The sequence below is a fragment of the Macaca nemestrina genome, chromosome 4 (genome assembly GCF_043159975.1).
Source record: "Macaca nemestrina isolate mMacNem1 chromosome 4, mMacNem.hap1, whole genome shotgun sequence".
NCBI lineage: Eukaryota > Metazoa > Chordata > Mammalia > Primates > Cercopithecidae > Macaca > Macaca nemestrina.
The window spans coordinates 64,365,327-64,385,831 of NC_092128.1; the positions used below are offsets into that span (position 1 = coordinate 64,365,327).

Below are 20,505 nucleotides of genomic sequence, written 5' to 3' on the forward strand. Positions count from 1 at the left end.
GATTCATTATCAGACAAGTAGAAAAAAGCTAAGACACTTCTTCAGTCTTTTAAAGGTCCAATATACAACAATATCCAGAGATAAGAAAAGGGTTTTTGCTCTTATTGAAATCATAACACATTGACCGGAAGTTCTCCTTCCAGCAGATTTTCCCTTTTAACTCATTGACTTATGAATAAACAAATCTATTTCCAACAGAATTATGCCATCAACAGTTTAGACAAATATAGCTTCTCTTTTAAATAAATGTTTTCCCAGAATAAATGTCTATGAGGCAGAGAAGACTATTTTACTAAAGCTGAGATTATCTTAGGAAAGAATAAATAGAAAGGATAGACAAGGGTTCTGTATCACTTCATCCTATACTTTAATGTGTACATGAACCATTTAGAGATCTTGATAAAGTGCCAATTTGGAACCAGTAGTCCTGTAGGTAATCTTAAATCCTGCGTTTTCAATAACTTTCCAGTGATGCCAATAATCCTGGCCTCTGGACAACAATTAGAGTAGGGAGGTGTGAGAACCTTCATTATGCACTTACTCTGAATTTGGTCTTCACTGGTACTTGAAATGCAAAGTAAAATAATCATGGTCTCTATCCTTAAGGAAATCAAGACTAATGGGGAATTTACAGTGTAGGACTAGTCTAGATTTCTAGTAGGAAAAGAAAAATACACAAATATTCCATTACAATCTTGAAATTTGAAATATGGTTATACTTATACTCTCAATATAAACTAAGTTGATATTTAACTCTTATAGATCACATGATAATGTAATCACCCCACAAAACTATTTAAAAACGTTAAGTCATTTATTCTTATTGTTAATTTTAATAGATGTGATATGGATGTAAACTCTATATTTTATCTCTACATCTTTATGTACCGAGATATAGTGAGTACTTTTTTAAGTTTATAATTTATAGCTTCTCTATTCACCTAATTATTTGAAATTACTTATAAAATTATTTCTGATATTCTCAAATATTTTGTAACAACAATGCACTTTATTGTGATAAAAATAATAGGTCTACATATTCATGGAGTTTTTTTTTTTTAAACTTCAGAATATAAGAACTGGTCATTGTATTAATTTAGATTCTCTGAGAAGCAGGCACCAAAATAAGATTTAATGAGAAAGCAAGCTCACAGAGGAAAAGCCTGTGAGAGAAAATGGGGTGAGAGCTAAGGGATGCTTACAGAGTCATTAAACCAAGATACTGCTAAAAAAAATAAAATAAAATAAAAGAGGAAGGTAAATTTTAATCAGTTAGTGTGGCAGCATTTCAAACTGCTATGTAGATCTAGGGCAAGATAGGCAGTTAGGCACGGCAGATGAGTCCTCAAGCCAAAGTTGTGCATCAGAGGACAGCTGCATCTCCCAGGAACAGGCCTGCGTTGGTATGCTGCCATACTCAATCTTTGGTTGGGGATAGCCTGAGAGTTGTCTATCAGCACAAGAACCTATGTGAATTTCAGAGCACCGCTGCTAGGCCCTTGGACAGTTAAGCTCCCTGCAGCTAGAGACTTGAGAGGCCCATTTTCATGGTCATCCTGGTTATATCAAATAGACAGTGTCCTTTACAGAGCTAATAGAGCCAAACCAAGTTCCTTACATTTAAATTTGTTCTACTCAGTCATAGACATAAAGTGACGATTGATCTAAAGGTGCTTTCTGATATCTTGAAAATAACTCCAGGAACAGTGTGAAGAAGAAAAGGCGAGAACACCCCCTGATCAACCAAAGCCTTCGCACCACTGCATCCCGTGCCCAGCGCCTACATCCAGCCGTTGTCGCCACCACCGTGCCCGAGAGAAAGCCTGAAGGAGATAAAGCCAAGGTGAAGGATGAACCACAGAGAAGATCCTCGAGGTTGTCTGCTAAACCTGCTCCTCCAAAGCCAGAGCCCAAGCCTAAAAAGGCCCCTGCAAAGAAGGGAGAGAAGGTACCCAAAGGGAAGAAGGGAAAAACTGATGCTGGCAAGGAGGGGAATAACCCTACAGAAAATGGAGATGCCAGAACAGACCAGGCACAGAAAGCTGAAAGTGCTGGAGATGACAAGTGGAGTGTGTGCCTTTTTGATAAGTGTGTACTTCCGGTGACTATACAGTTTGAAATACTATTATTATCAAGTTTTATAAAAATGCAGAATCTTGTTTTACTTTTTTTAAATCTATGTTGTTAGCACAAAGAACACTTCATTGCTATTTTAGGTGGAAGGGGCGTATGTAAATAATAGAATGTCTCTGAACCTGGATTGATGTAGTGAAAACACCTTTCTCTTCTAGTTTTGAAGGATTTTTTTTTTTTTTTGACTCCCAGAAGAATGGATTCCCTGACTTTGCACACATGGTCACCTTGGCACAAAAGCCTTGTGGTATGGAAAAAGAAATTCATTTTTATGTCCTCACTCCCTTTCCATCTTTCAGCATAGACTTAACTCCCGTAAACCAAGACATCTGTTGGGATCTGACCCCCAATCCTTGGTAACCAGTGTGTCAGGCAATCTGGACTTCCAGTGATGCCACTGAGATGGCACCTGTCAAAAGAGTATTGGTTCCCGTTTCTAGGTTGTGGATCTTAAGATAAATTCTGCCATTTTCATTTCACTTCCTGAAAGTCAGGGTCGGCTCATGAAAAGTTGTTAAACAACATGCTAAATGTGAAATGTCAACCCTCACTCTAAACTTTCCCTGTTCAGAGCATCAGATGAAGGCTTCATTTAGTTTTGCAGTGGCTTTCTGATTTTTGGCAGTCCATTGAAGAAGGGAGTTTGAAAGTTGCTGTATGCTGTTAATGACTGTCTCTCCATGTCCTGCCTGAAATACCATGATTGTTTATGGAAAGTACCTTTAATGAAGATGAATACAGTTTGGCTTGGGAAAAAAAGAAAATAACTTCAATTTATCTTATTATGTACATAAGCAAAAATATTAGATTTAAAATTCCAGTATACATGGGACTTCTGGATGCTTTGTGGAATTCTCACTTTGTGAGAAGTTAGGTATTAAAACTGGACATGCTGAAGGACACATTTCAGTACATTCCAGGAAAGCCTTAACATGCAATTTAACACCACAGCTACTTGCTGCTGAATTATGTAACTTGGGCAACACAGAAGTAGGAAAAAGCTAAAATGATGAAAATCACACCTAGAAGACTCCCAGTGTATTGCATGACACACAAGCACAGAGCAAATGTTGAGAACAATATTAAAAGTATAGTATTTAATCCATGTATAGATGAAATCTTGAAATTTATATACAGCAGACATATGTGATGGTGTCATGATCAATTTCTTTAGCAGTATTTATTACCTTCCTTTCATAGAAATTTCTATATTAAAAAATTCAGGGTCATCAAAATTACTGCAATTCCTTGAATTTTCAGTCATTGTTGTGATTTCAGTGGCACGTTCATTCAATGAAAATGTGAGAAAGATGCTCAAATGTTATGAAATGTCAATGACTATATATTGTGAGAAGAGAATAACTAATTTAGCAAAGCATCAAGACTTGGCTTTAAATTATTGCAACTGTCAAGTTCCGAGAAGAACACAACAGCTACCCGGTGCCTACATTCAGGGATGGGGTTGTTCTGCAATCAAGATATCTGGGCAACCACAAGTCAGAAACAATTTTTCAAATAGTAACTAGTTTTTAAAATGTATACTGTAATAGCAAATCAAATAATCAATTTTATTAGTGGATTAATGTGGAACAAACTTTTGGTTTGTCTTCATGCAATTTATATTACAAAACTAATCAGTTCAACAAAATATTGGGTACCCACTGTTATGGTCAACTTCTTGCACGGCTGCATAGTATTTCTGGAAATATGTACTAGGATAAATTGGGAGCAATAAACAAAATTTTATTACTTTTATTTGAAGTAAAGTCTTATTCTATGAGAAAAGCATTACTTTATCTGCTACAAAACATCGACATTGTGCTTTTTGATGGTTAGTAGATTTAATAAAAAGCTAGTTGTTTCATGTCATAGCTGAGCAAAGTCAACTAAGAAAGTTAATTGAAAAGATTTCAAGTCTTGGGGAGATAAAGAAAAGCCAAAACAACCTAGTTTGAAAGTTGAATTTAGTGTGTTAAAATTTCAAAAGCAAAACATTTTGTAAAGCTTTGAGAAAAACATATAGTTTAGAACTTAAAAGAATAAATTTATGCTTCAGAAGTTTTGAAATACTATGGAAATATACTATTAATAAACAGTATACTCCCACAATTATTATCACAAATATAATATACCCAACAATCAGGATAAAATTCGAAGATTGCTCTTAGGAATTTGAAAACCTCTCACAATTACTACGAAAAGGAAAATCAGTGTGCTTTTAGAATATAATATTTTAGAAAATTGCTTATAAATATTAAAAGAAGCATGTGCAGTAGCTTTCTTTGTCATAAATTAGAAGAGGCAGTAGCATATGCTTTTCAGTTTACATTATTGCTTCCATTTAAATCCTGAGCAGTTTTTAGAAAAAAAGATTAAAAAGAGCTGCTTAATGGTTGAAAATTCTCTATGACAGAGGTAACTGAATTTTAAAACTGACTTCTTCAAGTCAAAGGGCCATAGGAGATGATCTCAACTCTTTTAAATTACAAATCTTTTATTGAAGGTCTCTGACACAAGGACCCAATTGAAACTTTTCAAAAAAATATTTAAAGTTTGTAAGCAGATGTAATGCTAATATAGAAGCATGACTGAGAGCTTATCCTTTCCCCCTCATCTTTAAGGAGACTATGAAACAAATTTGCAGAAGAAAATAGCAGATAGCTTCCTCGAAGGCAAATTTTCATTCCAATTTTACTAGATCTTAGCTACAGTTTGCACAATTCACTTCTGATGTTTTATGCTAAGCACATCTGTTGTTAGTAGCTGGAAGACAAGCAGGCTCATTTTTTTAGAAGTCTATATAAATGGAAAAGAGTGGCATTATGCAAAGGCTTTTATAAGTATCACTTAGGATAAAATCAGAGCTGTTTAGTCCATGTAAGCATATTCAAGAAGAATTTGTCTCTGAGCCTCAAAACAGATTTCTGTAAATTATTTTACCCTAAGAGATGTGAATCCCTCTTGTGGATTAAAAACAGAACACTTCACAAAAATTTAGATTCCAATAATCAGGTACCTACACACTATAACAAACTATACAAATAATTAGATCAATTGAAGTAATTTAAAAAGTAAATTTCAGTTCCTTGGTTACATTATTTAACAAATTTGAGGGATATTGCAGTAACTAACATATTTAACAAATAAGAGAGATAATAAAATATACCTCCAAAATAGGTGTCATTATTTGCTGCAAATAGTATTAACCAACTCAGAAAAGTACCAACTTTTCTTTAATAGTAAATTCAAATAATATTGGAGGGCTGTGTGTGTGGGGTGTGAAGTGGGAAGTGGTATATGACTTATCTTACATTAAATATGTTTGCCTGCCACAGATCATTAGAACAAGGTGAATCGGTCTCTTCAATATTCAACATATTCCACTATTGTAAGCCTCTTTAAGAAGGTACTATTTAAGTTTAGAACCCAATAATTACAAGGAGCCAGACTCATGAGGGGAATAAGGTATTACAGAGAGGAGAATCATTCTAAGCAGAGGAAAAAAAGTCTTGCAAAGGTCCAGGAGCAGGAAAGTGGTTTGCACTTACAGGTTTAATAAAGGGCAATGTGGCTAGGCAGTGGCTTTCAAAATACTTGACCCTCACCCACAGTAAAAAAATTGATTTTACATTTTCACCTAATACACACCTAGAGTCACCAGAAACACACACTTACATGTATATAGCTTAGAGTTTTATGAAGCATTATTCTCTTACTACATGTTATGCACTTTTACTTTTGTTTCTATTCTTTTCTTTAATTTTGTTTTGTTCTCTCTCTCTCTCTCTCTCTCTCTCTCTCTCTCTCTCTCTCTAGTTAAACACAGACAGGCTCCTGAGTTGACTTCACAACCCACTGATGAGTCACCTTGCAGTTTGTAAAACAAAGGAATAGAGAAGAGTGTGGTAGAGACTGATATAACATGATGCGGTCAAAGCCAGCAGATGCCAGAGTGGGTAGGGTGTGTAGGCCACTAAAAGGGGTTTACTATATCAGCTAAACTAGGATGCCAGACTTAGCAAATAAAAATAGAAGCTGCCTAATTAAATTGGGATTTTAGATAATTACTTTTGGTGTAATTTGTCTCATCCAATACTTGTTGTGCAATAATATAATACTTATAACACTTGTCCTATGTTTTGTCTAGCAATCCTTTTCTAAGGGTGACGAGATGACATTATATAATTTTACTTTAGAGTGATTAATGGAGAGATAAATAATCTGATCTTTTAAAAAGGTGCCTCAAGTTGCCATGGGGTGAATTATTAATAGTTAAAGGGGCAAGAAAAGCCTAGGTAGGCGGCTGTCATTAGAAAAGCTATTATTTCCTTCAGGGAGTGGGACAGTGACCCAGAGAGCACAGAATATTGGTTTCACATTATTTAGTACAGTGAGTTGCAGAAATATGCAAGGTTTCAGAGAAAAAAAAATAACTGAAATAAGTCTGCTTATTCTATACTAATATACTCATTATACAGTCTCTCAATTGCAATATTTATTTCTCAAGATAGCATTAATTAAAATATTATCCAGATAATAAACACAAACTTTTACAATTCTAATTAAGTAACATTGTTCTCCCCGCTCCTCACCCTCAGCCAGCCTGGCTCCACCGAGAGGACCTCCACATTCTTGCAATGCTCTGGGACTCAAAGTTGGGAGGTTTGTACATGGTTTCAACCCTAAAAAACAAAAATGGCCCCCCGAACTGTGAAAAATAAATTTCTGTCTTTGTAAATGTAACAACAACAAAAAAGGTAAAATGAACCCAGACTGATAATCACCAAGACCTCCTCGGAACAGCTTGTGAGACTGTGTCAGTAGATGCCCCTGAGGTTTGGCGGACAGTTTTAGAACGGAATTTTGTATGAGGTAACATGTTTCACAGATAAATTATGTAGTGGTGTCTTTATTCAAATTCTTTGGGTTTAAATTATCTTTATATAATATTGACAAAATCTTATTAGATGTATTGACTTCTTAGATGATATGTCGAATCATAGCTGTATATTTAGTACAGTAAGTCACATAGTCATTCAAATGTTTATTTTACCTTTTAGATTTTTCATACTTTTTTTTTTCTGGCTTTAATGTTCAGCGGTACATGTGCAGGTTTGTTTTATGGGTAAACTCATGTCAGAGGGGTTTATTGTACAGATCATTTTGTCACCCAGGTACTAAGCCTAGTACTCAATAGTTATTTTTTCTGTTCCTTTCCCTCTTCCTACCTTCCATCCTCAGACAGGCCCCAGTGTGTGTTGTTCCCATCTTTGTGTCCGTGTGTTCTCATCATTTAGCGGCCTGTTTATCACATGTGGTATTTGGTTTTCTGTTCCTGCATTAGTTTGCTAAGAATGATGGCCTCCAGTTCCATCCATGTTACTGAAAACAAGATCTCATTCTTTTTTGTGGGTGCATAGTATTGCATACTGTATATGGATCACATTTTATGTATCCAGTCTACCATTGATAGGTATTTAGTTTGATTCCATGTATTTACTATTGTGAATAATGCTGCAATGAACATATGCATGCATGTGTCTTTGTGGTAGAATGATTTATATTCCTTTGGATATATACCAAGTAATGGGATTGCTGGGTTGAACGGTAGTTCTGTTTTTATCTCTTTGAGGAGTTGCCACACTGCTCTCCACAATGGCTGAACAAATTGACACTTGAAGTTGTTTATCTGCTGAAGGAGCTTTTGGGCTGAGACTGGGATTTTCTAGATATAAAAGCATGTCATCTTCAATCAGGGATTGTTTGACTTTCTCTCTTCCCATTTGGTTGCCATTTATTTCTCTCTCTTCCCTGATTGCTCTGTCTGGGACTTCCAATACTATGTTGAATGGGAGTGATAAGAGAGGGCATCTCTATCTTGTGATGGTGTTTAAGGAGAATGCTTCCAGCTTTTGCTCATTCAGTATGATGTTGGCTATGGGTTTGTCATATATGGCTCTTATAATTTTGAGGTATATTTCTTCATTACATAATTTATTTAGTTTTTAACATAAAAGGATGTTAAATTGTATCAAATGTCTTTTCTGCATCTATTGAAATAATCATGTTGATTTTTGTCTTTATTTCTGTCCATGTGATGAATCACATTTATTGATTTGCATACTTTGAACCACATTTACATCCCAGGAGTTAAGCCTACTTGATTGTGGTGGATAAGCTTTTTGATGTGGCTCTGGATTCAGTTTGCAAGTATTTTGTCTAGGATTTTTACGTCAATGTTCATCAAGTATATTGGTCTGAAGTTTTCTTTTATGTGTTGTCTTTGCCTGGCTTCAGTAACAGAATGAGACTGGCCTCATAGAATGAGTTGGAGAGGAGTTTGTCCTCCTGAATTTTTTGGAAGAGTTTTAGCAAGAATGGTAGCAGCTCTTCTTTGTGCATTTGCTACAATTCAAATGTGAATCTCTCTGGTTCTGAGATTTATTTGGTTGATAGGCTACTTATCACTGGTTTAATTTTGAAACTTGTTATTGGTCTGTTCAGGGAATAAATTTCTTGCTGTTATCAATCTTGGGAGGGTGTATGTGTCCAGGAATTTATGCAGCTCTTTGAGGTTTTCTAGTTTGTGTGCCTAGAGGGATTCACAGTATTCTCTGATGGTTATTTGTATTTCTGTGGGGTCAGTGTTAACATCCCCTTTGTTGGTTCTGATTATGTTTATTTGGATCTTCTCTCTTTTCTTTTTTATTAATCTAGCTAGCAGCCTGTTTATAATATTATTTAAAAAAAAAAATCAAGTCCTGAATTTGTTGATCTTTTGAATGGTTTTCCAAGTCTTGATCTCCTTCAGTTCAGTTCTGATTTTGGTTATTTCTTGTTTCTTCTAGATTTGGGGTTGTTTTGCTTTTGATTCTCTAATTCTTTTAATTGGGATGCTAGCTTATTAAATTGAGATCTTTCTAACTTTTTGATGTAGATGTTTAGTGCTATAAATTTCCTTCTTAACACTGCCTTAGCTATGTCACAGAGATTATGATATGATTTATCTTTGTTCTCATTATTTTCAAATAATTTCTTGACTTCTGCCTTAATTTCATTATTTACCCAAAAGTCATTCTGAAGCAGGTTATATAATTTCTATGTAATTTAATGGTGTTGAATGATTTTCTTTTAGTTTTGATTTCTATTTTTATTGCACTGTGGTCCAAGAGTGTGTTTGATATGATTTTGGTTCTTTTGCATTTGCTGAGAATTGTTTTATGTTTTATTGTGTGGTCAATTTTAGAGTATGTGTCATGTGCAGATGAGAAGAATGTATATTTTGTTGTTTTTGGTGGAGAGTAATATAGAAGTCTATCAGATTCATTTGATCTAATGTTAAGTTCAGGTCCTGAATATCTTTGTGGATTCTTTGCCTCAGTGATCTATCTGTCTAGTACTGTCAGTGGAGTGTTGTAGTCTCCCACTATTATTGTGTGGAAGTCTAAGTCTCTTCATGGGTCTCTAAGAATTTGCTTTATGAATCCGGGTGCTCCTGTGTTGGGTGCATATATATTTGTTATAGTTAGGTCTTCTTGTTGAATTGAACCCTGTGCCATTATGTAATGCCCTTCTTTTTCTTTTTTGATCTTTATTGGTATAAAGCTTGTTTGTCTGAAATTAAGATTGCAACCCCTGCTTTGTTTCTGATTTCTTTTTGCTTAGCAGATTTTTATCCATCCCTTTATTTTGAGATTATGTGTGTCATTGTGTTTGAGATGGTTCTCTTGAAGACAGCAAACTATTGGGTCTTGCTTTTATAGACAGCTTGCCACTCTGTAACTTTAAATTGGTCATTTAGCCCATTTACATTCAAAGTAGGATTGATGTGTGTGAATTTGATCCTGTCATTGTGTTGTTACCTAGTTATTGTTCCAGCTTATTTGTTTGGTTCCCTTATAGTGTCACTGGTCTTTCTACTTACAGGTTTGTTTGTTTGGTTTTTTTTGTCTTGGCCGATAACAATCTTTCCTTTCCATATTTAGTGCCCCTTTCAATATCCCTTATAAGGTGGGACTGGTGGTAATAAACTCTTTTAGCATTTGCTTATCTGAAAAGTATCTTATTTTTCCTTTGCTAAGGAAGCTTAGTTTGGCTGGATACGAAATTCTTGGTTGAAGATTCTTTCTATAAGAATGTTGAATATAGGTCCTCAATCTCTTCTGGTTTGTACAGTTTTTTTGCTGAGAGGTCCATTGTTAGCTTGATAGGGTTCCCTTTGTGAATAATCTGCCTTTTCTCTCTAGCTGCCTTTAATGTTCTTTCTTTCATTTCAACCTTGGAAAATCTGAAGAATAAGTGTGTTGGAGATAATCTTCTTGGGTAGAATCTTGTAGTGGTTCTCTGTATTTTGTGAATTTGATTATTGGCTTTTCAAGTGACATTGGGAAAGTTTTCATGGATGGAATCCTGAAATATTCTTTCCAAGTTTTTTACTTTCTCCCTGTCCCTTTAAGTAAGCCAACTATTCGTAGATTTGGTGTGTTTACATAATTCCACATTTCTTGGAGTTTTTGTTCATTGCATTTCTTTTTTTTTTTTTTTTTTTTGTCTTACTGTCTTATTTCAGAGAACCAGTCTTCAAATTCTGAGATTCTTTACTTAGCTTGGTCTATCTATTCTGCTGTTAATATTTGCGATTGCATCGTGAAATTCCTGGAGTGTGTTTTTCAGCTCTATCATATCAGTTAAGTTCTTTTTCATACTGGCTCTTTTGTCTGTCAGCTCCTGTATTATTTTATTGTGATTCTTCATTTTCATGGATTCGGTTTTGTCATTCTCCTGAATCTCAGTGATCTTCATTCTTATCTGTATTCTGAATTCTGTTTCTATCATTTCAGCCAACTCAGCCTCGTTAAGAACTTCTGTTAGAGAAGTACTGTGGACATTTTGAGGACATAAAACACTGGCAATTTGAGTTGCTGGAGTTTGCATTGGTTCTTTCTCATCTCTGCATGTGGGCAGTCCTTAACACTGCTGGGCTGCCTGTGATTGAAGTGGTCAGGTTTGGGCAAGGTGGTTATTCTGGAGTCTTAATTTGGGCAGCCCTGCCCAGTGAGAAGAAATGAGAACCAGGACCTGCAGGGAGAACAGTTCAGTCAACAGAGGAAAAACCTAGAGGCTGGTTAGGCAGATAGGGAGGGAAGGTTTCAGGAGTGGAAAAATACCTGCAGGACCACACCAGCTCAGCCCCTGTACTTAGTGGAAAGAAATGTGGTTGAGAATTTCCTCTTATGCCAGGATCTTGCTCAGAAGGAAATGTCCCAGCCTAGGCACAGGGACAATAAATCAGCCTAACTGCCTTTAATTTGACTCAACTCATTAAATGTCATTAACGTGACGTTAGCATTGTGGTTTTAGCACCTCCGTGAGTTTTTCTTAGGCTTTTATGGGTAATAACCAAGATGGACTCACTCTGGCCAATCCTAGGCATATGCAAATGCAACACCCTTAGGAGGGAACTTTGCCCCTCCTATTTTGGGCAGATCCCTCAGAAGACTTCCTTCTCTTTACCACATAAAAGACGGAGAACTCAGCCCCATTTCTGACAGCCTGCTTTCAGGTTCCCTTTCTTTGCTGAGAGTTTTTCTTTTGCTTAAAAATCCTACTCTATGCACTCTCTGGTGTCCGCACGCCTTATTCTCCTTGGTTGTGGAACACGAACTCAGATGTAACTAACCTAGGGACTAAGCAGGCTGCAACGCAGCCACTTTTCAGTGAGATGTGGGGTTCCAGACCAGTCCCACGTGCCGTGGACTCTGCAGAGCCTGGAGACAGCAAGGGTGAGGGCTTCAAGACAGCAAAGATGGCAACCTGCCCCTTCCACTGGGAGCTCTGTCCCAGGGAGTTGCAGAGCTGCTACTGGCTTGATAGTCCCAGTTCAAAGACGCCTGTGGGAGAGGGTACCTGGAGACCCCGGCCAGTAAGTAGATATGGGATCAAGGTACCATGTAACAAACAGTCTGGCCACTTTTTTATAGGGCTACTTCAGTGTGCTGGGGGTCCGTTCCAGTCCCTAGTCACCTCGAATTTTCCAATACCTGAAGGTATTAGCAGTGAAGGCTTAAAACAAATTTATAGTTCTAACAAAAATAATTTTACAGAATCATACCCCTGGATCAGTGATAGCCTTATATCTTGAACAGCATTTTAGTTTAATAATGTAATGTTGTATCAACATCTCTTCAACAAGATTTTGGAAATTTAACTAATTCTAATTTAGAGAGATTTACTTTCACTGTATAATTATCCATGAAATCACTAGGATTTATCTGCATCCTTTAAAAGGATGTGAGTAAAGTACTTAAGCCCTATGAAGTAAGTTAAACAAACAAAAAAATCAATCTATTGTTCTTCAAAACTTAACTAGCATCAGCTGAAATAGCATAAGAAAATCATTGAGACCAATGGAAATGTAGATGGTGAAAAGCTTATTCAAATATCAAAATTAATTCAAATATAGCCACTCTGAATCAGTTGTAATCTTAAAAGATAATGTCTGTATGCTTTAAATACAATGAGTAGCATCTCAGGCATGATAGTAAATACTAGAATTTTTTCTCTTGTAACTGTAATAATATATAAACTTATTAATATCAAATATGTTTGTGATAAAGGCATTTTATAAGAAGACAATAAATGCATTATATATAGAAGTTCAGTTGAGCCATAAGCTGTTTCCATATGTCTATTATGCTTAATAAACATAGTTAAAGTAGCATTTTTTTACATTAAATTGAAGCCACATTTCACTTCACTAAGCATTCAGAATATAGATTTCTTCAGAATTAGAGTAATTGTAATCTACATATTTCCCTCCCTCAGCAATTTTCTATTTAAAGTGAATTTATATCTTTTTCCTTCTCTAATATTAATAAAGTCTCATGTTAGTCAATAATGAGTGTTCATATTTATTCATACCCATGGGAAGTTGATATACACTTATGATAAAGATTGCATTGCCAATTATTTAAAACTATCCCTGGTTTTAAGTCACCTCAGAGATCTCTAAAAAATGTTTAGATGAACTTACACACATCACATTTGTCAAAGATCACTGAAAAATCCTGCAGTGTGATATAATTCAGTTTGTTCCAATGCAAATATCTTATTTTTGTAAACTGAAGTTAGTAGAATTTTTCTTTATTCAAATATTAATGTATTTTAAATTTATTTTTTGATGCAAATATTTTAAAGCCAATCCATGATTAGTATAATCAAGATATGATTCTAATTTCTTCTATATAAAATAGCTGTAATTACACATAATGGGACTAAGAGGAAAGTTTTAGTAATTCCTGAAAATAAAAAAGGATTAAATTATCTAATTTCAATGATTATGGATTAACAACTGCTTACCAAGTCAATTACTGTGTTTTAATTCCTTTATCTCACTTGGGAAGGTAGGTTTGTTGTTAACCCACTACTTTAAAAATCTGGAATCTGTGGTAAATGTGAAAAAATGACCTGTTGCTCTGAATATTTCCTTTCTATTTGCTTTTCCTGCAATATACGAGAGAACATTTTGAGATCAGTATATATTTCAATTAATTTTCATCAGGCAGCTGCATATGAAAAATATAGTAAGTCATTTTAATTTTGTTTTGTTTTATTTTAGACTTTATTTTCTGATGATGAGACGTTTTAGTTTTGTTGAAAAAAGTTAACAACATGTATAACCTTCAGAACAGTTTTTATGTGACTAGTCTATATGAGACTTCCCTCATACACACATTATCGTGCATTGCATAATATAATTCAATATGTGATATCTTTCATTAATAGATAACATTTAATAGTTCAATATGTTAATAGATTAACAGAGCATCCAAAATTTCCCAGTTACAAAAGCTAGAGTTTCTCAAATACTTCCACTTTGGAATGTAGAATTTTATCTCTTGAAATCTACAACTGATAGTAATGCTATCAAGTGTATAGATATATTAGCAACTCTGACAACTGTAATTATAGAATGAATGACAGAAAGTTAGCCTCAAGGGCATTCATGTCAATATTTATAATGTGAAACACTTGACAGAAAATGTCAAATGTCAACAATGAGAAATTATTGTACAAGTAAAATAAGACATTAAAAAAACTTTAAAAACCAAGCTACAAAACAGTCTTTATAAAATTAACATATTTCAAGAGGAAAATGCATATTTGTCTTTGTCTCAAAAGATAAACACCAAAATGTTAAAAAAAGATTATTATCTCTGAGTAAATTATGAGTGTTTCATTTATTCTTTTTTGTGTATTTTTCTCACTATATTTCTAGGAGGCTATAACGTTTGTAAACGTTTACAAATCAATTGAAGAGATTGTATAAAAAGTGATTTTGTAGTTATAAAATGTTGCCTTTGCCAATAAAATCTTGAAAAAAATGATAATTTCTTTATAAACCTAGAAGTTAATATATTGGCTCTTTTCTCTCCCTAAGGTTAGTATAAGTTGTTTCCTGGGCATATATATTCTATCATCTGCTTAGAATATCAATTTAATACATGTGAGTGCTAACCATTCACTATTGTCAGTTTGATTACTTCATTTATTACAGCCTAAGAAGTGTGTAAGGTAGCCCTTTCTTAAAGCAATATTAAGGAAAAAATTACATAAAAACACCATATTAATCGTGGTTTACTTATAGTGGTGATTCCTTAAGGATCTAGAGCTATAAATACCATTTGACCCAGCCATCCCATTACTGGATATATACCCAAAGGATTATAAATCATGCTGCTATAAAGACACATGCACACGTATGTTTATTGCGGCACTATTCACAATAGCAAAGACTTGGAACCAACCCAAATGTCCATCAATGATAGACTGGATTAAGAAAATGTGACACATATATACCATGAAATACTATGCAGACATAAAAAAGGATGAGTTCATGTCGTTTGAAGGGACATGGATGAAACTGAAAGCCATCATTCTCAGTCAATGATCACAATGGCAGAAAGCCAAACACCACATGTTCTCATTCATAGGTGGGAATTGAACAATGAGATCACTTGGACACAAGGTGGGGAACATCACACACTGGGACCTGTTGTGGGATGGGCGGAGGGGGGAGAGATAGCATTAGGAGGTATATCTAATGTAAATGACCAGTTAATGGGTGCAGCACACCAGCTTGGCACCTGTATACATATGTAACAAACCTGCACGTTGTACACATGTACCCTAGAACTTAAAATATAATTAAAAAGAAACTAATCTTATTGTAGAAATACTAAATTTAACTTTTCCTGTCAAAGACTACTATATTATTAATTACTTGTGCATAATATGCAAAACATTTACATCAAAAAGTGTGTTTTAGTAGAAACACATATTAGACTAATTTTCAGGAAACTTGAATTGTAATCCTATTTTGAAATAAGGAGATTGATTTTCTGCATAAGTGATCTTCATCTTTATAAAAATTAGTTTATTTACTAAAAAAAAGTAAAGTTTATATGTTTCTAAAATTATTGCCTATAAGGGTACAAATTTGTCTGATAATAATGTTAAATTTCCCTATTAGTTTTTCATATAATATTGATAATAATTAATGATCTAGCTTTTACAGTTGTTCTCAGTTCAATTAAGCCATGTATACGTTGAGCATCTGAAAACACAAAATTCAAAATATTACAGAATCTGAAACTCTTTGAGCACCTACAGGATGCCACAAGTGGAAAATTCCACACTTGGCTTCATGTGACAGGTCATAGCCAAAAATTTATTCCATGTGACAAAGTTATTAAAAATTTTGTATAAAATTACTTTCAGGTTATGTGTTAAAGGAGTATAAGTTTTTGTAACAAAAATAAATTTTGTGCTTAAATTTGGGTCTTAGTATCTAATGAGATACTTAGGTATCTCATTTTATATATGTATATGCAAATATTCTAAAATATGAAAAAAATCAAAATCTGAAACACTTGTGATCCCGGGTGTATCAAAGAATGAATATTCAACCTGTATTTTATTCTTTTTGTATTTGGCAATTCTATTATTATACTATTTTATTCATAATCTTTTTTACTTTTAAAAATTTATTTTATTTATTTTTTATAGAACTTAATATCACTACATGATTTTTCATTTTGTTTTGGTTTATATTTTAGCAATCTTTTTGAGTAACTTAGTTTCTCTAGGAATCAGAAATGTTATATTTCATACATTGTTACAGAGAACTAGGAAGTGTAAACAAGTCATGAATTATTTAACTCTTCAGATATGATTTGCATTTCCTTAATGATTAATAATTTCAGCATTTTTCATATACCTATTGGCCATCTGTATGTATTCTTTTGATAAATGTCTATTCAGATAATTTGTTCTATGTATGTATGAAAGTATCACATGTACTTCAGAAATATGTGCAATAATTATATGTTAATAAAAAAGATACGAGCACTTCCTCTGTCTACAATTTGTCTCCAGAGCAATATTTCTCATATCAGATAAACTAAAAGAGATCAATGTTTGAACATATTAAGGCTAATTTCAATATTTGTACAATTTGTATTCATAAAAGCCATATAATGCATTTTAATACTGACTGTTATATGTTTATTTTTTATTTATAACATATTTTTCCATTTTTAGCAATAGGAACAAACTCTCCAATAGCAACAGACTAAATAGGTGAGCATAGTTTAATTTCTGCTGCATATTAATTTTTGAAAATATTATATATAGGCTTAAAATGTGTGAAACCTTCTGTTTTGGAAAAAATGGGCCTACATCCTTTTCAAGATATTAAATTCTCATGAATCTGTATAATCTGTGTCTTAAGGACACCAATATGGAGATCGTGTAACTTAAAACATGGCTCAACCTGATTTTAAGATAAAGATGTCTTTCAAAAAAGAAGAAACACACAGAAGAATCAGCATAGGAAATGATAGCAGGTCTTCCTTCAATCATACAATAAATTTGAAGCAAATGGCAATGATATGTTAGGGCAAAACACACATGAAAAAGAAAGGAGACAGCAGGAAATAAACAAATTAAGACATTTCATGATGGTATGCTAGACTATCAAAAGGAGGAGGAAGTATTACTGTCAGACCATATATACGTACAGGTTTTCCAAATTATAGGTTTGGGAGTAATAAAACATAAAACAGACATGAGTTCCTTTGAGAGGAATGATTTTTATATGAAGAAAACTAGAACACTTCTGAAGAGCATGAGTGTACTTGAAAGTAAAGACTTGCCATCTTTGCATAGGAAGAATTAAAATCACACAGAAGTCAATGATCTCTAACAATTTATGAATTCAAAATACCAATAAGTATTTTTAAGGAAGTAAATAAGTAGATTTTGATGTTGCTATGGAAAAAATATATAAGACATTCAAGAAACAAACAAAAACTTGAATCCAACAAGCTTTCAAATGCACATTCACATTTGCAGAAAATATAGGGATAGAAAAATAAGTCATGCAATATCTCAAGGAAACAACCTGACAAATTGAGAAAATACATCAATCTGCAGGATGACCAGCCTAGTCTGTTTCTCAAGTCTTTGAAACAAAAACTGAGTCAAACAATAAAAATATTCTCCTAGGATAAAAAATGTTAATGAACTTCTGGAGAAGTTGATTGAACAAATTTGTGTACACACAATCACACAAGTACACCACACATACACACACGCACACATCGCACACACACATATATATATGTGTGTGTGTGTGTGTGTATATATGTGTGTGTATATATATATATATATATATTTTAAAGACAGAGACTTAAGGGACATAACAAGTAAACACATATAAGCCTGGATTGAATCTGGCTTAGCTAATCCAGCTATAAAGAATACTTTGGGTAAAACTGAAGAAGTCTGAATCTATAAAGTGAATATATTAACATGCAAAAATAGTGATAATGAAAATAAGCACATTGCAAAACAACTGGAAAGTCTGATCTCATGCATATAATTATGTATACACATATGTAGAAAATTTAAGTATAGATAAGTTTTTAAGGATATTAATAAGGTTTTAAGACTAAAAATACCTGTATGATCAATACAGATTTTACTTGTTTACTTTTGCTTATTATTTTTTATGTTTTCACATTCAGAATGCATAAATTTTATAATAATAAAAGGCTACTTTTAGTCTTTTTGAAAAATGCATTGGTTCTAAAATGTTGAAAACACTTCTTTTTAATTTTTATTTTAGGTTCAGGGGTACATGTAAAGGTTTGTAATGTATGTAAACTCGTGTCACAGGGGATTATTGTAGAGATTATTTTATCACTTAGGTATTAAGCCAAGTACCATATAGTTATTTTTTCTGACCTTCCCCCCACTCACCCTCCACTCTCATATAGACCCCATTGTCTGTTGTTCCCTTCTTTGTGTTTATGAGTTTTCATCACTTAGCTCCCACTTAAAAATGAGAACATGCAGTACTTTATGTTCTCTTCCTTTGTTAGTTTGCTAATGATCATAGCAAACTACAGCTACAACCATGTTCCCACAAAAGTCATAATCCATTCTTTTTTATGGCTTCACAGTATTCCCAGTTGTATATGTACCACATTTTCTTTATCTAATCTGTCATTGACAGGCATTTAGGTCAACTCCATGTCTTTGCTATTGTGAATAGGGAGGCAATGAACATTTGTGTGCATGTATCTTTATGGTAGAATGATTAATATTCCTTGGGGTATATACCCAGTAATGGGATTCCTAGGGCAATTGGTAGTCCTGTGTTTAGCTCTTTAAGGAATCACCATACTGCTTTCCACAATGGTTGAACAAATTTACACTCCCACCAACAGTATATAAGTGTTCCCTTTTCTCCATAACATCACCAGTATCTGTTATTTTTTTTTTACTTTTAGTAATAGCCATTCTGATTGGTGTGAGATGGTATCTCATTGTGGTTTTGATGTGCATTTCTCTAATGATCAGTAATATTGAGCATTTTTCATATGTTTGTTGGCTGGATATATGTCTTCTTTTGAAAAATGTCTGTTCATGTTCTTTGTCCATTTTTAATAGGGTTATTTAAAAAATCCTTCATTTAAACATTGTGTAATGTCCATTGGTCATTCACCTGAAGAAATATATAGGTATCTTTAACATGTGATTTATAATTCTCCTATTTCACAAGATGTAGTTGTGTATGTTTTTATAAGATTTCAAAACCTGAAGAGGAGCAACTGTAAAGGTCAAATTGTTGCACATTTTATAGGAGAATTTGATTTTGATCTGCATAGGAACAAGAATTCTAGCAGAACTGTTGAAGCTTTTAAAATTCTGTTGTCCTTATTTATTTTCCTCCCACTTTTGTGTTTTAAACTTTAATATTTTGAGGGGAGGAAATGATGGTTTTACGCATATTTGAGGTACTTTGTCTTGCTTTCCTGGGCTTCCTGATTTTGTGAGCAGTTTTATCTTTTCCCAGGATTTAGGTCATGTAGTTTGCCCTCATAAATATTTAAATAAGCATTAATAATATTATTCACATATATTTAATAGCAGTGCTTCATAAAAGTAGAGCTGCTGCCACCTATAAATCTAAGCGACACCTTTTGATGGATAGCGTTTTGAGAGGAGCAGTAAAGAACAAAGTAGCAGCCTGACAGCTGCAGTAAAACAAGCATACCTTCATCCCAGGACAGGCCAGTGATTGCCACTGGAGGTACCGTCTCCAGGTGGTTTCATTTATCTCCCTGATACCTTTCAAATACCTCTCTAGCAAAATGCCTCAAGCAAAACACTCAGATTTCCAGGTGTGGTCTTATTAGGAGTATACTGTAGAGGTGTGCACAGCATTTTCAGGAAATAGTTCCAAAAAATCGTATTTTTAGGGGAATAGTTTAATCATTTGCCTTCTAGAAGTTGACTTCCAATAACTTCAGTTAATCTTGTGTGGTCTGAATCATTCAGTATCCATCAAACATTCAGGATCAAAAGGAAATTATCTTTAATCATGCTTTCCACTCTAAACTTAGAATAACCAGATTACAGGGACCCAGTTTTAAACTTAAATTCTGATGGAAATGAAATGTATCAAATAGTTTACCAGAATTACTTTTATTTGTTAAATGAAACCTGTTCAAACAGAAATCTCCCAGTGCAAACATTTATGGCGCCTATGAGTGTTTCCTCATGTTCCCCCAAAATATGCTCTACTGGTAGCCAAGAATGAAAAGCAAAATCACTACACACACACATGCACACACACACACGAGTGTGCAAATGCACTTTCTCTCCATGAAAGTAACAGGATTCACAATTATATTGCATGATAATTGTCCACACATATTACAGAGAACAGACAGACAAGATCATTTGCTGAATGTAATCCCCTCTAGTTTCTTTCTCTTTCTCCCTATGGATGTGCTCTAGTAG

The 20,505-nt window shown here is 34.0% G+C and overlaps 1 protein-coding gene across 1 annotated transcript; it reads left to right on the top strand.

The window, feature by feature from the left end:
• Positions 1-1,337: 1,337 nt before the first annotated feature.
• LOC139362621 (uncharacterized) lies at positions 1,338-3,943 on the top strand. Its single transcript, XM_071094131.1, has 2 exons — positions 1,338-1,495; positions 1,702-3,943. Exons 1-2 carry the CDS (start codon positions 1,338-1,340, stop codon positions 2,186-2,188), a joined length of 645 nt encoding a protein of 214 aa, XP_070950232.1. The 3' UTR covers positions 2,189-3,943.
• The last annotated feature ends 16,562 nt before the right edge of the window (positions 3,944-20,505 follow it).